The sequence below is a fragment of the Mercenaria mercenaria genome, chromosome 3, assembly GCF_021730395.1.
Source record: "Mercenaria mercenaria strain notata chromosome 3, MADL_Memer_1, whole genome shotgun sequence".
Taxonomy (NCBI): Eukaryota; Metazoa; Mollusca; class Bivalvia; order Venerida; family Veneridae; genus Mercenaria; species Mercenaria mercenaria.
In genome coordinates, this window is record NC_069363.1 from 97,467,830 (window position 1) to 97,489,121 (window position 21,292).

General features: G+C 34.3%; 1 protein-coding gene across 1 annotated transcript; it reads left to right on the forward strand.

Annotated features, from left to right (window-relative positions):
- The first annotated feature begins 3,995 nt into the window (after window positions 1–3,995).
- LOC123523932 (uncharacterized) lies at window positions 3,996–16,392 on the forward strand. Its single transcript, XM_053539398.1, has 16 exons — window positions 3,996–4,080; window positions 4,483–4,541; window positions 4,754–4,821; window positions 5,462–5,656; window positions 6,217–6,293; window positions 6,643–6,946; window positions 7,213–7,536; window positions 7,650–7,736; window positions 8,045–8,157; window positions 9,157–9,394; window positions 9,584–9,892; window positions 10,100–10,372; window positions 10,664–10,936; window positions 12,561–12,656; window positions 14,190–14,411; window positions 14,724–16,392. The coding sequence occupies exons 1-16, from the start codon at window positions 4,075–4,077 to the stop codon at window positions 15,236–15,238; spliced, it is 3,159 nt and encodes a 1,052-aa protein (XP_053395373.1). The 5' UTR covers window positions 3,996–4,074; the 3' UTR covers window positions 15,239–16,392.
- The last annotated feature ends 4,900 nt before the right edge of the window (window positions 16,393–21,292 follow it).

Genomic DNA, 21,292 nt, shown 5'->3' on the forward strand with positions numbered 1-21,292 from the left:
GAGTGTTACGTCCAGTATTTCTAAAGAATACCAGATGGATGACTTTCGTTTTTATTTCATTTTCAACACCTTGCCGATGCTGAAGTAATAAAATCACATTCGTCATTAAATCTAACCTGTAGACAATTAAACACCAATTAATTCAGCCATCGCTTGCTTTAAAAAAGAGAATAATAGATTTTAAGTTTAATCTGAATTCACTAAGTTACAAATTGATTAATACAAGACACGCGTACTGAATACATGTCTATAAGTTTAAACCAGCATCATCATGTCTTTTACAAACGTAAAATGATTAAAGAAAACCGTTTCTGTTCTGGAATAAGCGGGCAACGTCGTAATACAGCGCTTTTTCTAAGGCATCATAGCTAAAAAGTTTCACTAATAATCAAGAAAACAGTTACACATTCATGCCGGAGATAAACTTCTACTTTAACATGATATCAAAATCATATGCAGGTTGTAAAAAACATGCAAAGTGCTATTCCACCTTAATAAATAAACTGAAATTTAGATGTCCCAATATCCATGTATATAAATCTTTTTTTTCTTCAATTATTTTAATTGATTTGTCTTAACAACATTTTGTTTTCTTTTTCAAGTGATTTTTTTTATCCGTAGAAGCTTCAGTTTTTCTGGCTTGAATGAAACTATTGTACCAGGAAGCTGGACAAAATATGCGCCAATAGATATTTATATCTAATGGATTATCTTTCATGATGGGTACCACTGTACGAGCACTACATTGAGTACTATGAGCACATCAAATACAGCTTACATAGAGGATACTACATGAGTGCCTTTTCATATTAAATTTATTAATCGAGTTGAATGAAACAAAAATATGCGAGGCTCTGTCGAGGATTTTATCAATTTTATTCAACGGGTTTAATGAATTCAATGTGGAAAGTCACAAATGTTATATACTTGTTATCACATGTTTAGCCTTTCCTGACGAAACATCAAAATTCTACTTTCTTTAACTACTATAAACAAGTCAATTTGACCAACGTCTTCTATACATTAAACGACGTCGACGTCAAAGCTTTATATTGCACTTAGTGTATTATCACTAATATGAGGTAATTTCCCTCCCGCGATGTCAAACGTGTGATCAAAATATTTCTTGGGTAACAAAACAACAGCGAACATAGCATTTAAAAGTAAGTAAAGCGGAACGTATTCTTATTACCCTTAAGTAAATAAGCATACTATCTCCTTATTTTAGTTTTTTTTGTAAGAATGTAAGTTTTACATACCGGCTATAAGAGTGTATGTTTTCATATCATTGAAAAGCTCTAAAGTACTGAAAATGATGTCTGTGGCGGTCATCGTTCAACTTTTAGCCTGTCGGGTAATTTTGCCTTTGCGACCAGTGCAGACCAAAATCATGGTCTGCACTGTTTTCTATTCAGTCAGTAAATTTGAACACCCCTTCGAATAATTAATGTTATTGCCCAAATTGAATGATGGTCCGGTCCATTTTAGAAATTTAGCAAGCTAAAGGTTTAAAAACGAAATAAAGAAGGAAATGAATTAGTAACCTACATGATAGTTGTATTTCTTTTGCAAATAAAATGTTTGAAGCAACAAAGTCCAAGCATCGCATACATACTGTTGAACTATATTTCATTTATCAAATTATCTGTAAATCTGTAAATAGAATTAGATTAATGTATTTTTCACTAAAATTACTTATCTTAAAAATTTCAACACGTGTGTATTCGCTTGGCTAACTGTATTTATTTTTATCATAGAAATATTTCTTGACAAAAATAACAATACTTAGGCATATTATTATATAACCTTATTATAAGGCAATAGCGAAATTGAAGTGGTTTGTATAGCACGATTAAATCCTATACTTCCGCGGGGGCGTAGTCCCAGCACAATACAGGTTTACGAGCGATAAAAACAAAGCAGTGGACATCATTGCCGTTAAATGTTTTGATACATTGACATAATAACGATCAGTTAATCGTATAAAATTTCGACGGTGGTGATCTTTTGCGGTGACATAGGGTAAAAGGACGTCAAAAATGACGTCACTCATCCATGACGGACCCATGAAATGGTGTACTATTTATAGTAAAGTATACTGAACAGCAAAAGAAACTATTCAAATGTATGACTGGGGTATTTTTTTTTTAAAAAGAATTAAATTTATAAATTTGTCTTGTTTTCTGCATACCGCATAACACTTGAAGAACTTCACGTGGTAAATTTAAAAAATCGATCAACCGTGAAGTCAGTAGTCCCACATTAGCCGTTTTGCACGAAATTTATGTACGCGTGCAATTAATGATTTTCTTTGTAAAATTTTATTGTCATTGGAAACATTGATGATTGACGCACTCGAAAAACAGCCTAAAGTTAAAAAAATATTGTTAGTTGCAAGGCACGAATGAATCAAATTCAGCGCGGGCGCGCAATTTGGATGTTACAATGCAGCAGGTGAGTGGAAGATATAGCCAGAATTTCGTGCTATTGTGGGACTACTGACTTCACGGTTGATCGATTTCTTAAAATTAACACATGAAGTTCTTCAAGTGTAATATGGTATGAAGAAAACAAGTCAAATTTATAAATTTAAGTTATTTATTAAAAATACCCCAGTTACACATCTGGATAGTTTCTTTTGCTGTTCAGTATATATTTTATGATACGAAAAGCCGGGAAGCTGCCGCAAACCGAGATCAATATGTTACGAATTCAGTGATTGGTTGCAGCAACAAGTGACCTGTGACGTAAGCTGCGCAATGCGGAAATTTTGAAAGTTTTCCTATTGCAGTTGCTCTTTTGTTTGTCTATTATTAAAATGGGGGTGTACAGCAGTATGAATATAACTATAAAACGCAAGTCTGTGCGATAAACTGACAACTTCTTAATTTTGACGTTTACATTATTCATGATTGAGTTTACATTTATCCATTGTAGTAATTGTTAAAAAGATTTAACGGGCAGTCGTGAAATTTGTTAGAGAACACCACTCCGGAAAGGATGTAACCTGCCAAAAGGTGTCTCAAAAGACATTTTGCCGCCAATTTTTGACAGGAGAATTATGGCTGGTTCGATTATTGTTGTAGGGGTGTTATTAAAACAAGTTAAGGAGGTAGCTCTGCAAGGTATATTAAACCAATTTTTTTTTCACAATACCACCGTATTTTGTATATCAGTGTTTATATATCTGTGTTCGTACTGTAATTACTGGTGAATGCCACGGTCTATGCCAAAACCAGCCAAGCCTTTCTTTTTTAAAAGGAAACTTTATTGATGCCTCATCCGACTACTCATTCGTTGGAATCCATAGTTCTATAAACATCACCTATAAATACTTAAGATTGGCATATGTGCGTTTGATCTGTTGATTGGTCAATATAACTATTTACTATAATAGGAGATGACGAAAGACTTCTTGAAATTTTATATATGTTTGAAGAGAGAAATATTAAAGCATGGTGCTTTACTAATGTTGATTTAATGGATATTTAAAGATGTTGCCAATTAAGCTAGATCTGCATGAAATCACACAGAACAGACAGTGACGTCATTCAACTACCCCAAAAAAATGGGAAGAAACCCACGGACTCGATATAAAAAATGTTGATGTCTTTGTGTGTTTTTTTTTTCCTGTAAAATGAAATGCATTGAAATACTGCATGGGAGGATTGTCACAGCGACTTCGAAACTGTTAAACAGTAAGAATTAGTATAGCATAAATAATAAATGCAACCTAAATAACCATCTTAATAAAGATGTCTTTAAAATACATATACATTAGTTTCAGATATATTTCTGCTACACAGGAGAGATTATTCATCATTACTTGCTGTCACATTATTACGAAGTACATTCCCTTGCTGTGGAAATTCCCATGTTTATATTTATCTCATTTTTAATCAAGAACAAATTCATCCAGTTTTATATGTATAAGAAATGTCTTGATTTTTATATATATAATTTAAAGATAAATAAAATCAATGTTTTTCGCTTTTGTCGATTTTTTTTTAAAAAAAGTATATTGTTTATTTAACCACGTGACTCTGACAGAAGAAAATGTGACCCGGTAGAGTAATGGCGGTAAGAAAATTTATACCTTTATATATTACATATTAAGAACGATACAAGAATATTTTCAATCATAATTCCACAAAGTAATTATACATAAACTTGTTAAGCCTTAGTATATGTAAATCACTTAAGCGAAATATTGTAAATACTAACTTTATTGAAAAGTAGGTCGACACACTCGTCTTTGTTTGTAAACATCGTACAGTGAAATAACTTAACCTGTTTATGATAATATAATGTATATAATTCGAAAGAAGTAACCGTACACATTTAAGTGTCAGGTTTTTGCTTTGTAATCTTCCTAAGTAGCTTCATTAAGGGATCCTTTGATGTGTGGACGCTATATCGAGGAGAACTATAAATAGAAACACGTAATATTATGCTTAGTCAGCATTTTTGAACATATTTTAGAACACTCCTGTATCCAGTGTACCGCCGGTAAAACAAAAGAAATTGAAAAGATCGTTCAGGTAATATTTTTGATTTTCTTTATAAATTTCAATATATATTTGTGTTTTTGAAAACGCTATCAATTTATTAACACAATATAATGCATTCAAGTAATACTTACAAGTAAGCATCATTGTATTTATTCCCTATGGTAAAATATACAGTTCAGGCTGCTTATATAAGCATTTAACAATATATTCAACAATGTTTGTCACTTTTTTCAATTTTATAGCGCGGCGGACATAGATTCCGAAGAAGAAGAGGATGCCGTCCAGTCAAAATGTATGAAATACTCATATGGTAAGGGAATAAACATTTAATATAATTTCGATAAAAGAAAAAAAAAATCAGCTTTTTAGCTCACCTGGGTACAAATAGCTCAAGAGTCAGCTTTTATGACAATATATATTGCATCAATGTTTTGAACAAGTTCGATTATGGACAAGATTGCTCCAGTCATCAGACTGGTATCGAATTAATCATTTTCCTTCTTAAATATTGTGAAACCATTATGTTATCATTTCTTAAGCTACTTTCATAATATAGACATAACTATACCGTTATGGCCAAACCCTATATTTTATATTATTAATTCTACTTGACAAACCTTCATTGAGCATAAAATATCTGTAATGAAAAGATCTCATAAAGTTTAATAATGACCGAGGAAACTAAGTAAGGTCATACCTGAGTTAGCTATATTTTTAAGGAAATATAAAAAAATTCATACAAATTTTGCAGGAACAAAAATGTTTTTGGTTATTCATCTGGCAAAAAACTCAAGTCTACTGACTTTAATGAAAATTAAGGCAATGCATCGTTTACATTATCTCCGTTAGATCCTCCTGCCAAATAAATACTCTGTTTACGATTCCAAAAGAATCAATGCATGAATGATATAGTAATGATAATAACAATGTAAATTGGTCTGTGATTGCAGAATTACAGGATACACTAGCATCAGATACTGTTCAGCCCTCTCCATTAAAAAAAGTTGCATCAGATAATACCGTTGCAACCTCTCCACTAGCAGATTCTGGATATGAAATTTCTGTAGGAAATACTCCTGGCTCCAACAAACCGTGGAAATACGTGCAGCCAGGATCCAGTGGTTACGTCTCGGGGTATATTTCAGGTATTTGATTTATTTCTATTTAGTTTATAGCAAAAACACTAATTTGGATGTTTATGTTAAAAATTGCGTGATTAAGCATGGTTTTATTTATTTTGTTGGGATGGCGACTTTCAAGCTTTTCATAGTGGCGGAAGACTCCAAGATCACTTTCCTGTATTATTTCATCATGGGCGGACACCTGTATAGATCTACGGGCTTTCCGGACTTTCTCACTTGAAGAATTCAAAACCACGAACGAGTCTCAAACCCACATTGATGAGGGGCAAGTGGTTCGAGGTCAGTGGCCTTAACCTATCGACCACGGAGGCCCCGTTATCAAGAATTGAACAGCTACTAATAATTTTTGTCGCAATCTTAAAAGTAAAAAGATATCTAACTTCAAACTGCTATCATAACATGTTGTCTTAAACCAACAGTGATTTCTATAATCATTATTTAGGGATGAAATTGATCACGACATAATGTACAATCTAGGTACTACGAACTAATAAAATAAGGACGTATTAGTCCATTTTACTTCATATAACAAAAATTAATAAAAACCACCTTTGTTTAATCAGATTCCGACTGTGGAACACCTGCGGTAGGTCAGAGAACACCGGGTCCATTTTCTCCTGACTTTGTTCCGAGAGAAAAGGTACTTTATACAGTTGTTACCCAAAAGCGATATTTAAAAGAAATGAGTATATATTAGTCTTGCAAAATACCTGAACTGGTTCTGAATTCGGAATTTTGATTTTGAAACTTTAGTAATACAACTTTTAACTAGTCCTATAAGTTTTAATGTAGATCGGCTGATTTTCTTGCTGAGTATAATGCTTGTAATGGTTAATAAAAATTTGAATATTTTGTGCACGTTCCTTACATTTTGTCTCAATAGTAATATTATGTAGCACAGTGATAAAGTTGATTTCTCAAATCTTCCATTTTAAATAGCACATTCGAAATTGAAAAGTGACAAAATATTTTTTTTTTATATTTCACAGAAGACTATCGTTCCCTTCAGTCCGTATCACCTGAAGTCATTCATTCAGAGGAACTTTGTACTGATAAAGGAAGAAGTAGACCCATCAGGTATTGCGGATATTCTCAACACAGAAGGCATCATAACGAACAATGACGTTGAAATGATCAGAGAGGAGAAGTTTAGAGTGGGGAAATGTGATATATTATTGAAGTCTATTGTAAGATCTACACTGAAGAATGATCTCCACACACCAAGAAAAGTCATCAGTGCTTTTGAAAAAGAGGGTTATGGTCATTTGTTCAAGGAATTTAAAACAGAAAAAGGTAGAATTTAACACACTTTTGTGATACTACTCCATGATAAAATTAAAACACAGTTGGCGGTTATCGGTTAAACCTATACATATATATTAAACGCCAATAAAACACGCGTGGATGTTTTAATTAAAAACCTTTGGTATAATGACAGTAATAATATGATGCACTTGTGACTTAAAACCGATATACATGTAACACTATATCCTTTAATATATCTCATATTCTCTGGTATTTTTCCGTTAGAATTTTTAATTCTACATACTCTTTTTCAGCAAAACCAAAAGAGCAGTGTGGACAAAACGAATTGACAAAAAAAGAGATTAAAGGACGATTTTATCGTAATAGTTCTTCCCTCGAAGATGAAGTCGACCCGTTGTTAATCATCGATGATCTTGTAGCTGAGGAAGTTCTATCTTTAGACGAACACCAGGACATCAAAAACACAGACTTTAAGCCAAAGAAGGTGCAATTTTTGATCCAGTACATATTACGAAAGTCCGTGAAAGATTTTTTGGCGTTTTGTAGCGTACTTGAGCGACATTATCCGTCTTTAGCGGATCTACTGAAACGTGGTGAATCAGGACCAACTCTTATAGGTATATAGTTTAATATACTGTAATTATAAAAAATAAATTCAAATTTGATACGTGATTATTTTTTATTTCCCAATTATAATTCTGAATTCAATGTTTCTTTTTTTGTTTAACAGATCATAGAAGGACCTCCTCGATTGACATTACTTTAGTTAAGAAACCAGTCGAAACATACGGAAACAGCAGTAATCTTGCTGATAAAGGTCGGTTTATTTTTGAATATTAAAGTGTTTGAATGACGAATGTAAGTGATAATCATACAGAGCATAAATATTATTATTCTTTATAAAACGAAAGATAAAGATTGTTCCAAAATGTCGCAATTTACATAGTTAACACAAGAATGGTAGCCTTTACCTAGTTAATGTTCCGCTGATACAGATCATGTTTATATGTGTTGGTAATAGCCATCATATTATCTTAAATATAAATTATGGTGTAATTCTAACTTTTATGTTCAGACCATCGCCAGTTACAATACAGCGCAACCTGAATATGATTTATAATTCAGAATCTGTCGAAAATACAGAAGTGAAGTTCTTTTTTGTTGGAGAGGGAAAAGAAGAAGAACGAATGATTGTTGATGATAATTTCCCCGATGTCAACATTGACCTACAAGAAGAGGTATACTATAAAGAACTGTTTTGCTTTATTTCATAAACTTGAGTTCTACAGGATATTGTTGAAATTCTAAACAAAGTTAAGATTTAAGATACTGTCTTATTTTCTTTCACTTAGAGCTTTTTAATGCAGAGCGTCTCTACTAAATCTGATGTCATCCATTTTCATCTATCAGAAGTCTTTCATAATCTCGAGACGAATCAAGCCGGTGGTAGCGGCACTTTCCATTACATCTCATGAACAGACTCCGTCAAACCGAGTCTGCTATTGTTTTGCTTGGTTGCATTCTATGCTTCCAAGGGATCTTCTTAGCGATTTCATTATTGTGTAGATAAAAATAAAGTGCTGACATTAAGCTTTGTGTAGTGTCCACAATAAGAGACTAATATATTACACTGTGAAATAATTACAATACTCGCAGTTACACAATCTAATTTGCATCAAAAGAATGCAGTTTCGATGACTTGTATGCGATTGTATCCCACAATATGAGCCGCGTCATGAGAAAACCAACATAGTGCGTTTGCGACCAGCATGGATCCAGACCAGCCTGCGCATTCGCGCAGTCTGGTCAGGATCCATGCTGTTCGCTTTGTAAGCCTATTGCAATTAGAGAAACTGTTAGCGAACAGCATGGATCCTGACCAGACTGCGCGGATGCTGGTCGCAAACGCTCTATGTTGGTTTTCTCATGGCGCGGCTCATATGTTAAAAAACTGAGATCTGAAGCTGACTAAACATCTTGCCAGGGAGTTTGGAAAATTGTGGTTACAGGCAACGTTTATAAATAATTAGTTCAGGGAAGAATTGTAACATTTGAAGGATGCGTTCTTTTAATATCGCATCTTCTGACTTTCATCCTTGCGTTTTGTTTGCCATACAAAGCTTTTCTCGGATCTGGATAAATATTTAGTGAGCTAAAGGTTACTTGCATGCATGATATTAAAGAATTTCTTCTTGCACAAATCATCTTAAGAGATATATCGTGTTTATCCATTACAGGCAATGGAAATTGGATTTAACATTCCAGACGTTCAGTTCTCAAGTATTCGTATAAATCTCACAAGTATGTCAAGACAGTCCCAGATGGAGTTTTTAAAGATGTGTAGGGAATCACCCATGTTTCTGGAGAAATGGCTACAACACCTGATTACCGACAAACAAATACAACGTTTGAAGGAGAAGAATATTGACAAGATGTCATTTCAAATAAAACTGTGCCTTTCAGAATTGGAACAAAGTAATTTAATTGTCTTTTACTGAGCATTTATTACTCGACTCGTTTCATTGTTCATTTAACCGTCTTCATGTAGTACAAGCTGACACATATTTTTAGCAAATAAAAGAAAGACAAATAACCAGCAAACATTACTTTGAACACATTTACGAGTGTTTGTGTTTTTATTCTTAATTATTCTATTTTTTTTAGGAATGTGTTCTTGCAAATTGACCAAAGAAGTCATAGTCCAGCATTATTCGTCCCTGGAAAAGAATTTACAATCTGTTGATCAGATTATAAAGACATTTGGAAGTTTTGAGGGATTTGATGAAAAGACCAGAAGCATGTTTAGAAGTTTGCTCGTGAAAGACACATCGGGGAATAGGACAGAACAATTCCTTCGAAAATTGTTAGACTTACCAGATACAAGAATATATCTATGCCTTTTGGAGAAAGAAATGTGGCAAAACAATACTCAACGTTTGAAACGAGTAATAAAGGTCCAGCAAACAAACGAAGGTAAAGACAGATTCAAGTTTTATTGGTGAAAGTGTACATTTCTCCCTACAAAGTTCTGCAATATGTATTCATTTATAATTCATAGATGAAATAGGTTATGATATAGTTTTTAAAGTAGTTGAATTATCGCACTGCTTATTAATTATACACATTGCTTTTAACATTGTTCTTGCAGAATGTATAAAACGAGAATTTCGTCCCTTTCAGAAACTAAACTTTCTGTGACAGACCTTCGGCGTAATATGAATTTCCTAGTTGACGAACTTGAGCCGAGGCACTTTAGAGAAATGTTGACAGGGCTGGAGGGAAGCGAGCGTATTGTAGAAAAAATCATGTCAACAGAACCGAGAAAGGAAAGATGCAGAGAACTTCTGAACTTTATCATTCAGAAAAAGAATACTGACAGATTTGTACAGGAGTTGGAAAGGCGTAACAAAAGTCACGTTCTTGAATTTCTGCGTGCGTCAAGACAAGATGTCGGTATGAATACTTATCATTAATTTAAAGATTTACTCCTTTATTTCCTTAAATGACTCTATATAGCGTTTTATACGTTAAATAGATCTGTTAAAATTATCGAATATTGAAGGATTTCCATTTCGATTTTTTTTCATGTGATAGTGGATATTGATATTTTACATTTTATTTATGTTTCCGTACATATTGTCTTTCGATAGTTTATTGTTCTTCAGAATGAATATTGAAATTAAACTGTTGCTTTAGAACGTACAAACTGTCGATATTGGATAAATCTGTGTTTATTATTTGCAGAACAAATAGATCTGAAGGAAGCTTTGGTCGCTAATTACAAGCGTATCGTAGATGAAATAGAGCCGCGCGTATTTCGTCAAATGTTTGTCGAAAGACGGGAAATAAAAGCTAAGGATTTTGATGTGATCTACAAGATGGCTACAAGACGACAGAGAGCCATATGGCTAATGAGAAACATTTTAAAGAGGAATGGATCAACCTGGAAGTGTTTTATGGACACACTTGAAGTTTCAGGCTACAGACATCTTGTAAAGATGATAAACAATGACATCGGTGTGTACTTTTTTGACATGAAATGAAACTCTGTGATCATAATTACACTGATTTTAATTAGAGATAACTGTTTACCTAATTATATTAAAGTGCATAGAATTTGTTAATAAATATTGAGTGCTAATTTAGAGACTTACCCTAAGCCCTCTTTACACAAGGGAAACAATCTGTTTATAGAGTGAAATTGTTGAGTGAACACCGTTTGACAATCCTAATCCTGTCCTTGTTATATCAGTGGAATGGAAAAGTAACCTATCTATGTTACCTGCTATACAGGATAACACAGTCATGCATCTAACATCCCTGATATTGTTTTCTTTGATTTTCTCATATTTCTAGATATTTTCCTATAATTTGACGCATAAACATGGGTAGCAGAGATCATTATCTTTCTAGCAATAGCTTTCTCAACATATTTTACCTTGTGAAATTCTGTGGGTTTTAACATTTTTAAAACAATCGTCTACAGGTTTGTTGACAAATTTCACCACAAAAATGTCACACTTTCACTCAGGACATTAAATGATTTTATCTTTACATATTTTTCTTTTCAAAGTGCTTATCTTTACAGTAATTGCTACTAATAATGCACGATTTTGCGTGCCTAGAGGTAAAAAGTGCATAATTTGCATGAGATACTATGTACAAAAGATAATAGGTAAGGGTAGATTTCTCGGAAGCACAGAGCACCAAAAACACAGCCCCAGTGCCACGCATTTACATAGTAGGCCCACAACAAAAAGAAGCTGTAATGGTAAAATATTTCAGAATGGTTGCTTCAAACATTCAACACGTACGTATTAATTTATAGGGGAAGGAAATGGTATGGGGCGAAATGGGGTGGGGTGGGGGCGTGGGTAGGAATCAGAAGGGGAAAGTTGAACAAGGACGAATATAAAAGGGAATGCCATGTTCTTTAAAAACAGTCGCACAACAACGTAAACCACAATAGCGCAGACACTCATTTACCAAAGATAAACACACAACTACAAACAACTGAATAACATAGAAAAACGAACAAGCAACACATGAGAAAACAGTAGGGCACCGTTATAGACTCGCAAGCATACAAACGCACCCACACAAGTAGGAAAAAAACAATCAAGTACCGTCTTAAGAGCCCCGAAAACTTACTAAAAGTAAAGGGGGACGGGATGCAAAAAGTAGCGTAAATGCAAGGGAAAGGAGAGGGCAATAGGGGGAGTGGGGCGGAGGAAAAACTCCACAACAAACAAGAAATCATACGCAACAGACAATACGCAACAGACAAAACAACCAGTTGAAAATAAGGGCACCGCCTTGGAACGGTAAGTTACCTAAATAAAGGAAACTGGTGGTTTAAACGCGTTTGGGGCATACCAACCTCACACTTACCCTACTCTTAACAATGTAACCTAAGCCTACAATAAAGTTTTAGCGGAGTAGTCTCCATTTTTTCCAAATATTTTACCCTGGATATTTTTTTCAGCTCAAATAACTCTTTTTCAGAAAATGTTATCTTATTTTTTTTTCAGACTGCTTACTTTGATGCAGTTAGCCACACATATATCTTAAATAGATAATGCCTACTTGAAGTTTGTATTTTAGTTCCAATGCCTAGCTAATTATGTTTTGTACATTTCAGACTCATACAAGGAGTGTCCTAGGCTCTACCAGTCATTGCTTGGTGCACACAATACTGTTAACATAGAGGGCGAGTTCCAGCTGCAATTTAAGCAAGGTGAAAACTGTTTTCAAGTCGATTTTTAGCCCACCATCATCAGATGGTGGGCTATTCAAATCACACTGCGTCCGTGGTCCGTCGTCCTTCCGTCCGTCCGTTAACAATTTCTCGTCATCGCATCTCCTCAGATACTACTGGATGGATTTTGACTAAACTTTGTCAGAATGATGTATTGGTACCGTTGTTGTGTCCCCCTGAAAATCAGACTGGTTCAACAATTTTGAGTGAGTTATGGCCCTTTGTTTGTTTTTATAATTTACATAGATTAATATAGGGAAAATCTTCTTGTCCAAAACCACAGGATCTAGGGCTTTGATATTTGGTATGTAGCATCATCTAGTGGTTCTCTACCAAGATTGTTCAAATTATTTCCCTGGGGTCAAATATGGCCCCGCCCCGGGGTCACATGGTTTATATAGACTTATATAGGGAAAAAAACTTTAAAAATCTTCTTGTCCAAACCACAAAGTCTTGGGCTTTGATATTTGTAATGTAGCATCATCTAGTGGTTCTCTACCAAGTTTGTTCAAATTATCCCCCTAGGGTCAAATATGGCCCCACCCCAGGGGTCACATGGTTTATATAGACTTACATAGGGAAAAACTTTTAAAATCTTCTTGTCCATAACCTACAACATTAAAATTTGGACCACATGTATAGTTTTGAGTGGCAAGATGAACCTTTACATGAGTTGACTTTGATCTTGACCTAGTGACCTACTTTCATATTTCTGTAGCTACAGCCTTCAAATTTGGACCACATGCATAGGTTTGTGTTCCGAAACAAACTTTGACCATGATATTGACCTAGTGACCTACTTTCACATATTTTAAGGTACAGGCTTCAAATTTAGACCACATGCATAGTTTTGTGTTCCGAAATAAAATTTGACCTTGATTTTGACCTAGTGACCTACTTTCACATTTCTCAAGCTACAGCCTTCAAATTTGGACCACATGCATAGTTTGTGTACCGAAATGAACTTTGACCTCGAGATTGACCTAGTGACTTACTTTCACATTTCTGAAGCTACAGGCTTCAAATTTGGACCACATGCATAGTTTTGTGGTCTGAATTGAAATTTGACATTGATTTTTACCTAGTACCTACTTTCACATTTCCCAAGCTACAGCCTTCAAATTTGAAGCACTTGCATAGTTTTGTGTATAGAAATGAACTTTGACCTTGAAATTGATCTAGTGACCGACTTTCACATTTCTCAATTTTGGACCACATGCACGGACCACATGCACAGTGTTGTGTTCCGAAATGAAATTTGACCTTGATTTTGACCTTGAGCTAGTCTTGAAATTCGGAACATTCAAAAATGGCTCACTGGTGAGCGCCAAGATCACTCTGTGATTTCTTGTACAATATTTTCGTCTTGAAGTGGCATTTACTTTTGCCAAAACATTCTGGATGAAAAGTTTATTTTAGTTTAGTGTTACGTATTTTCATTGATAAACTATATTGCTTGAAACAATGCATTAATGATATAAGGTATTTTGAATCATTTTGTTTCATCGACAGGCGATGTATCGGAATCTGCTTTACAAGTCTTCTTACACAGAACAATATACGTTAGCGATAGCCAAGAGAAAGAAATCGCTTCTCCGATAGACGAAAAAGTTTGCTTGGAAACTCCAGATATTTCATCTAAAGAGACCATTACGAAACGCAACAGGACTCGTGATTGGATTCAAATGCAGCAAAGTGATCGTAAAAGAGAACGCAATGATTATGACGAAACAGGTAACGGATTCAAGCTTGTTTGAACTGGAACAAACTCTGTTTTTATTTATGTCTACTTGTAGTTTATTTCTATGTGCAGAAAGTTTTTGAAGCAAATAAATACATGTAAGGAAATGCAGTGCAAATGAGCAAAACATATTTTTCAAGTTTTTAGAATCTTTTTGTTTTCACTCGTATCAGTTTCTTTTATGCCAGATAGTTAAGCTATGTAAGACGCAGTCATTTCAGTACCAAAAAAATAGATGTATAAACATAAATTTGTTTCGTTTTGAAAATAAATAAGTTATTGTCCACGTTTCGTTTTACCCTCAGAACAACCAACTGAAAGTAAACAATTCCGACCTGAAGTAGCATTAGCTGTTGGCGCCATTCAAGACTTTTCTCCAGCCTCATCACCAACTTTTGGAATGATTCGTCAAGGCGATTTGGCCGACAACTGCAGCTCAGCACCTCTCACGCGTTCATTATCAAGAGACAGTGACGAACGACCACTGTATGAAGATATTTCACCCCCATCATCACCAGGTCGACAAAGTATCGATAAACCTCACATGATTATCGAAGCACCCTGCTCTCCGTTAAACATGTGTCAATCAAAGCGTCGAAACTCGTTGTCGGACGGATCTTCACATACCTCGTCTCTTCCAGCATCACCCAGCTGTTCTAGAGATGTATGTGTAAGCGCTTCACGCACAGAGCAGGACTCTTTAAACTCTACATCCAGACCATATCGCACTTGGTCTCTAATGCGTGCCAGTTTGAACTGCCAAGTTGAAACGTTTATTACTTCTCTTCTGAAAGGGAATTTCAAATCTGCTAAATTTTAAATTCCTTGAATTATTTATTTTACAAATATTTAGTCTTACCAAATGTATTTTATTGACCTTTGCAATACTGTACATGATTAACTTGTTTTTCGTTGTGTTATTATTTTTATTGATTAAGTGATTGATTACGTGTTTATACTAATACTTGGTTTGTTAAGTTTATAGGACGTAAGTGATAATTTCGAATGAAGTGCAAATTTATACCATTTTTGTTCTTGTCAGTTAATATAAATTCGCCATGTCTTCCCGATAGCTTTATTTATCTATCCTTTTTGAATCATTAGTTGTAAATACTTATCACTAAATTTATCTGTATTCAACGCTTTTTCCTCGCTGCTTATTTCATAAAAGTAGATAAAATATAAATGTTACAAAAAATTATGCGATCTCATTTGATTCAATTTGGTGCTGTAAACGATTCGTAAATTAGATTTCTAAGAAAATGCTCAAATCGTCGCTTGTCTCTTATAGTGATCTAAGTCCAACACGTCAACATATTCAAAATACTTTATTTCGTTTATTCTTTGACAAAGCACAAAATGTGTGGTGACATATGTTCCATTTCAGAAGAAATATAGACGTTTATGATTTATACCTCTTTAGATAATTAAGTATTTGTGTATGAGCATATTTCAATTTTGTCAAAATTTAACGATTTTCTTTTTGTATATGGGAAGAATTGACATAGTCTCAGTTTAGGGACATAGATCAATTATTCATGTAACAGTAACAGAAAACATATGACCATATAGTACATAATAATTGGTTTTACACAAGTAAAGTGTTATAGTAAGCCGTCTCCATGGTATGGTGCACGACCTTATAAACAAGCATGCAGATAGTGTAAGGCGATAACTTAGTAACAGGAAGCACAATATTAGTTCAAATGGTCCAGAAAACAGCTGTCTTCGAGACAAACGGTATAAATATCTCAAAATGCAATTGGATATAAAGATCACAATAAGAGTCTAGCGACGAAATACCAGACTAGTTATTTTTTTTGCTAGTTAAATAGGCAGTTTTTCAAAATTTATATTTTTATACACTTTATATTTATTATATATGTAATCGAATTTCAATGTATTATCTATAGTTTGTGGTTTCTCGATTTGTTAAGTAGTATTTATACAATTGATAATAAACAAACAAATCTCTTTGGACTTCTGTATTAAAATCAAACTACAAGACCCACTGTTTGCTTTGTTTTCGGTGCTTCCGAGGGATCTACTTTCCAGATTTTAGTATTTTCAACTCATCCGAACCAAAGGTTCAGGAGGAGATGTTAGTATAGGTATATGGTCCGGCGTCCTTTGACTGTCGTCAATCGTCACTACTCTTACGTAGGCATTGTCTGGTGTGAAACTACTGATCTGAATTAAACCCTTGTCTACATCATCCTGACATTGATATCTCTCAGGTTTATTCAATCAGGAGCCGTCAGCGCTAAAATAGAAAAGGGTCATAGATGAATTCTTACCGATGTTGATCTATCTTGCGTTCTTGCCTTGGACCTTTCTAAAGTTTGTTTAAATTGTGAAGCTTGACTGCACTTACTGTGACTTAGGGGCCAAAGTAGGAAAAAAATCGTTTAATTTAATCTTCGGCTTAATTGGTTGGACCTTGCTTGTTTAAATGGTTCCATTGATGCAACAGAAATGAGTAAAGGAAAAGCGTTCTTGAATGAATAACTTGTTTGATGTAAATATACTTGGTACAACGTATTCAGCATCATTGCAGAGGCCTTTATCAAGTTTTCTAAAAAAAAGTTTGCTTGACTGCACTATAGTATACTAGGGTTCAAAATAGAAAAATACCAGTCCAAGAACTTCGTCGGCTCATGAATCGCTAGACCAATATTTATTAACTTGATCGGAAGCAAGATATGATAAGCAGCTTTTGACGACCAACGGCCGTTCGTTGACATATTTTGTTGCTATTTTTTTTTCTCTTGTGTGATATTTTCGTACTTTTCTCGTGAACAATATTCGGTATGGTATTTAATTTTGTTGTAAGTAAGTGTCAAATGGGCTCTTTTGAACACGAATTGTTTTCAGTTTAGTTCACACGGTTCAGAGGCAGTAAATATCAAAAGGGTTATTGTCGTTAACAATGACATTTCTATTTGACTAGTATGCACGGTTTCAGTAAATTACCATTTTGTCTTTTTGTACCTATTTCTCCATTCTACTCTCTCCCATCCGCATATTGCAAATGCTTAAAGTGGTGTATGTACGGATGTGTACTTAGCAGCAGATATATTCACTATAAAACAGAGACAAAAGAGTCAGATTGACAACAGAGACAAACAAATCGGACAAATGACCATTTCGAAACGTCATGTTTTAAGATCACAGTCCCTTAAGTTTTGTCATAATTATGAACATTGAACATTAGAACATGGATTGTTTTACAAAGCAAGAAGAACCTAATGTCTAAATCGTGAATCGAACACGGATTGCCTTGCCAATAAATACTGTACTACCATCTTGACCAATACATAACAGAGAAATTCGTACTTTATGGCCGTTTACGTAAACTGTTATAATTAGGGCAGTTTACGTTCGGTACCCCGTCAAAGCTCTTTTTAATTTTGAATGGAAAAATAAGTAAAAACTACAAATACTCATGTGTTTCCATAAAATATAGTCTGTCAGAACTAAGTTTCAAAGCCGTCTTAAGAAATATAGCAAACATTTACTGATATCTATAAAAAATTGTTTTCTTTGTTGTTGTTAGATCTGGAGGTCAGTCCCTTTAAAGTGGAATCTCATTGAATCAACACATGAATGAACACACTGGGGTTACAAATTAGAGCATGGTCTTAGAAAGTACGTAGATAAAGCACCATTAGGAATATTCAGTAAAACGTGCTAGCATTTTACTGTTGACCTTCAAGTTTAAAAATGATATCAGTGAAATTAAATCTTTAAACAATAATATAAAAATATAATTTGATAATAGATATAAAGTCTCCAATTTTTACTTATGTCTGTGTTCTTGTTTGTCCTGTGACACTCACTGCTACTGCACGTTTTTGTTATCTCATCTCTATGTATCACTTCCTATATAGCACTTCAGGACCAGTACCTGGAGCACACGTTCGTATAAAGCTCCCTTGTTGAATGTGGAGCTATATAAAACGCGTTAACCCCTGAACTGAAAATAGATCCTCACGACTTGGTATGGTATATACCATGTCTACAAGGCCACTAGATATAAATAGGATCCAAAATGAGTTCAATAATTGAAGAAAAAATGTCTGATTTAAAACATTTACCCTACTACGAACGCCTAAATTGTAAGGGGATGTCATACTTTTACAATTACTAGACACATAGTAGCAAAAGGCATCACATGCAATCATAGGGCATTCTCGTGGTGTTAAAATGATAAAAATCCAAACTAAAGAAGCATTATATTCGTGTACTTAAATGCCTTTGCTGTAGGCAGAGCAGGAAGAGAAACACCACTGATCTCCATAAATCAGGCAAACACCAAATGCAGTTTATGACCTGCATATCACAAGCATCCACCACCTGTCCAATTAATCATAACCACTATGGAAAGCACATTGCCTAAGTGTATAGGAGTTGAATAATAAGCATTTTTATCTCAGGGAGGATTCTTAAGAAAACATTGTACTGAATGTATTACTGCTGATGGGTGAGGTATTTTATAACACGAATATACGTTCAAAATTCTTAAGCACGGGTAATACTTTATGAAATGCTTCATGAACTGCTTTATAATGCATATGAATAAAGCAATGAAACTAATATTTCGTTTAATATATATTATGTTAGATAATTTTGCAAAACTTTGTTGAATTAATGTCTAAAGGAAGTTGCCCTAGAACGTCCTTGATTTTTAATTTTACTCGGACTTCTTTTGAAGACTTTTTCATAAGTATCTAATGATTATAAAACAGAGATAAAACATATTTAGGAATTAGTTTAAGGTTTTGACACTTTTGCTAGTAATATAACCGGCCTACTATCAACGAGGTCAGTATGGCATCTTAGCCAATGTGACAAACACCGTTAAAGGTGTTAATCAGATTTTGGTCAAGTAATGACTGGTGTGCTCTGTGCTTCCGGCAAATCTACCCGAACCTTTATTTTGTTTTGTTCGAAACTTTAACATGTTTTCGTTCACACTTACTTTTGTTCATGGTGTGCTTGCGTATTGTTAGCTTTTCACTGGAGATATCTTTGAAGCCCTGGTTGCCCAACCCAGATATATATTTATTTAAGAATAAGTAAGTTTGATAAACACACTTAGCATAGGGAATTATATGAATATAAGAACTACTGAAATATATTTGTCAAAGAACTGCATTTGTAACTATATAACTAGATGAATTTCATTAGAAGTGCAATTTCGTAAAACTATTATTACCTGCCTTTTGCTATCTTTGTTGTATTGCAAAGCTACCGCATTACATTTTTTATATTCAGACTGTTGAAATATCCTGATGTCTATCAAATATACATGTAAATGTTGATTTATATTGAAATCGAAAGAAATACACAGTTGTTGAAATCTTGCATATATAAAAGATGTTATTACATAATTTTGAATAACAATAAAACATACATTTCTGATAGTGGACACTGAACCCTATACCGCGATGTGTGATATGGTACGATGCAGACCTGAAAAAACACCGAGGTAGAATTTTTTCGGGAAAGAGTGTTGCATATATGGGCTTAGGTACAAACTATGATTCAACAGGTCAACAATTAATTTGAACATTTTTTTTCAATCTATAAAAAGCATATGGAGTTGTGGCATATGTTAAGGCAGGGTTACAGGGGCCCATCCTGAGAAATATCTTGAAATTCTACAAGACAAATGGTGCATTTTAAGTTATTTCAGATAAAAAAACATCTGAATAAAACAGTTTTGAAATGTACACACAACTCGCCTGCATTATTGGGGTACAAGTTGAGATCGAAGGCGGTCCTCCTTGAAAATATTTGACACTTTGCATTTCAAGTGATTTCAAACAAAAGTCTGAGCACATCAGAGTTAAATGTACAAACTACTCGCCTGCATAATTGGAATATACGCTGAGAGTTTACAGGATTCGGGGTCCTCCCCGAGAAATTTTGAAATAATACAAGCATTTTAAGCCATCTGAGCAAATAAGGTTAAAAGTAGGCACTAGTCCCCTGCATAATTGGAATACAGGTAGAGATTGGGTTTCAATGTCCTCCTCAAGAAATTTTGAAATTATAAAAGAGAAAAGGTGCATTTTAAGATATCTTAGATAAAAAAGTCTGAGAGAATCAGGTTGAATTGTACACATTACCCTCTTGCATAACTTGAGTACAAATAGAGATGGGGGTTCGGGGTCCTCCACGGGAAATTTTGAAATTATACAAGACAAAATTTAAGCCATCTCCGACAGAAAAGCTGAGCAAATCAGGTAAAAATGTACACATACGCACTACTGAGTAAAAGTACAGATGGGATTCGGGACCCTCTTAAAGAAATGTGGAAGTTCAAAAAGGAAAAACTATGCATTTTAAAGTCATTTCAGACAAACGATTCTGAGCAACTCAGGTTGACAGGTGTGCGATATTAGACTGGTAAATTGGAGAACAGGTAGTGGGCTCAGAAATTGTTCAAGCCAGTTTAGACGTAAATTGTTAGCAAAACGTTATGTGATTCACAAGCAAAAGTACAAAATTAAGTGCTTATATGAGAAATGATTGGAAGGAAATGTGTGGCTATGTTTATGAGTTACCAAACAGAAATTGTGAATTTTATAGATATTATTGCAAAATTTAGAAGAAATTTTCAGTTATTAGTGTATTTTCAAGCTGGTATATAACTAGGCTATCAATTTTGATGAGTTATATACAATTTTGTAAATAACCATTGTCTCTAGGTTGAAATTAACTGACTCAGCTTGTTGTTATTGTTTTGTATACTAAAAATAGACAACCAAATATGGAAAGGTCGCGCGGGAAGGGTCGCGCAGGGTTATGCCGCGCAGGTCACTTGAGGTCTTTGTTCTATTTTAATTCCCCGCATCCAGCATTGCTT

Excerpts from the sequence above, each read along its gene's own strand:
- LOC123523932 (XM_053539398.1), top strand. Across the intron at positions 6,294-6,642 it reads ACTTTGTTCCGAGAGAAAAG|AAGACTATCGTTCCCTTCAG; the intron begins GTACTTTATACA and ends TATATTTCACAG. Across the intron at positions 9,395-9,583 it reads CCTTTCAGAATTGGAACAAA|GAATGTGTTCTTGCAAATTG; the intron begins GTAATTTAATTG and ends TATTTTTTTTAG.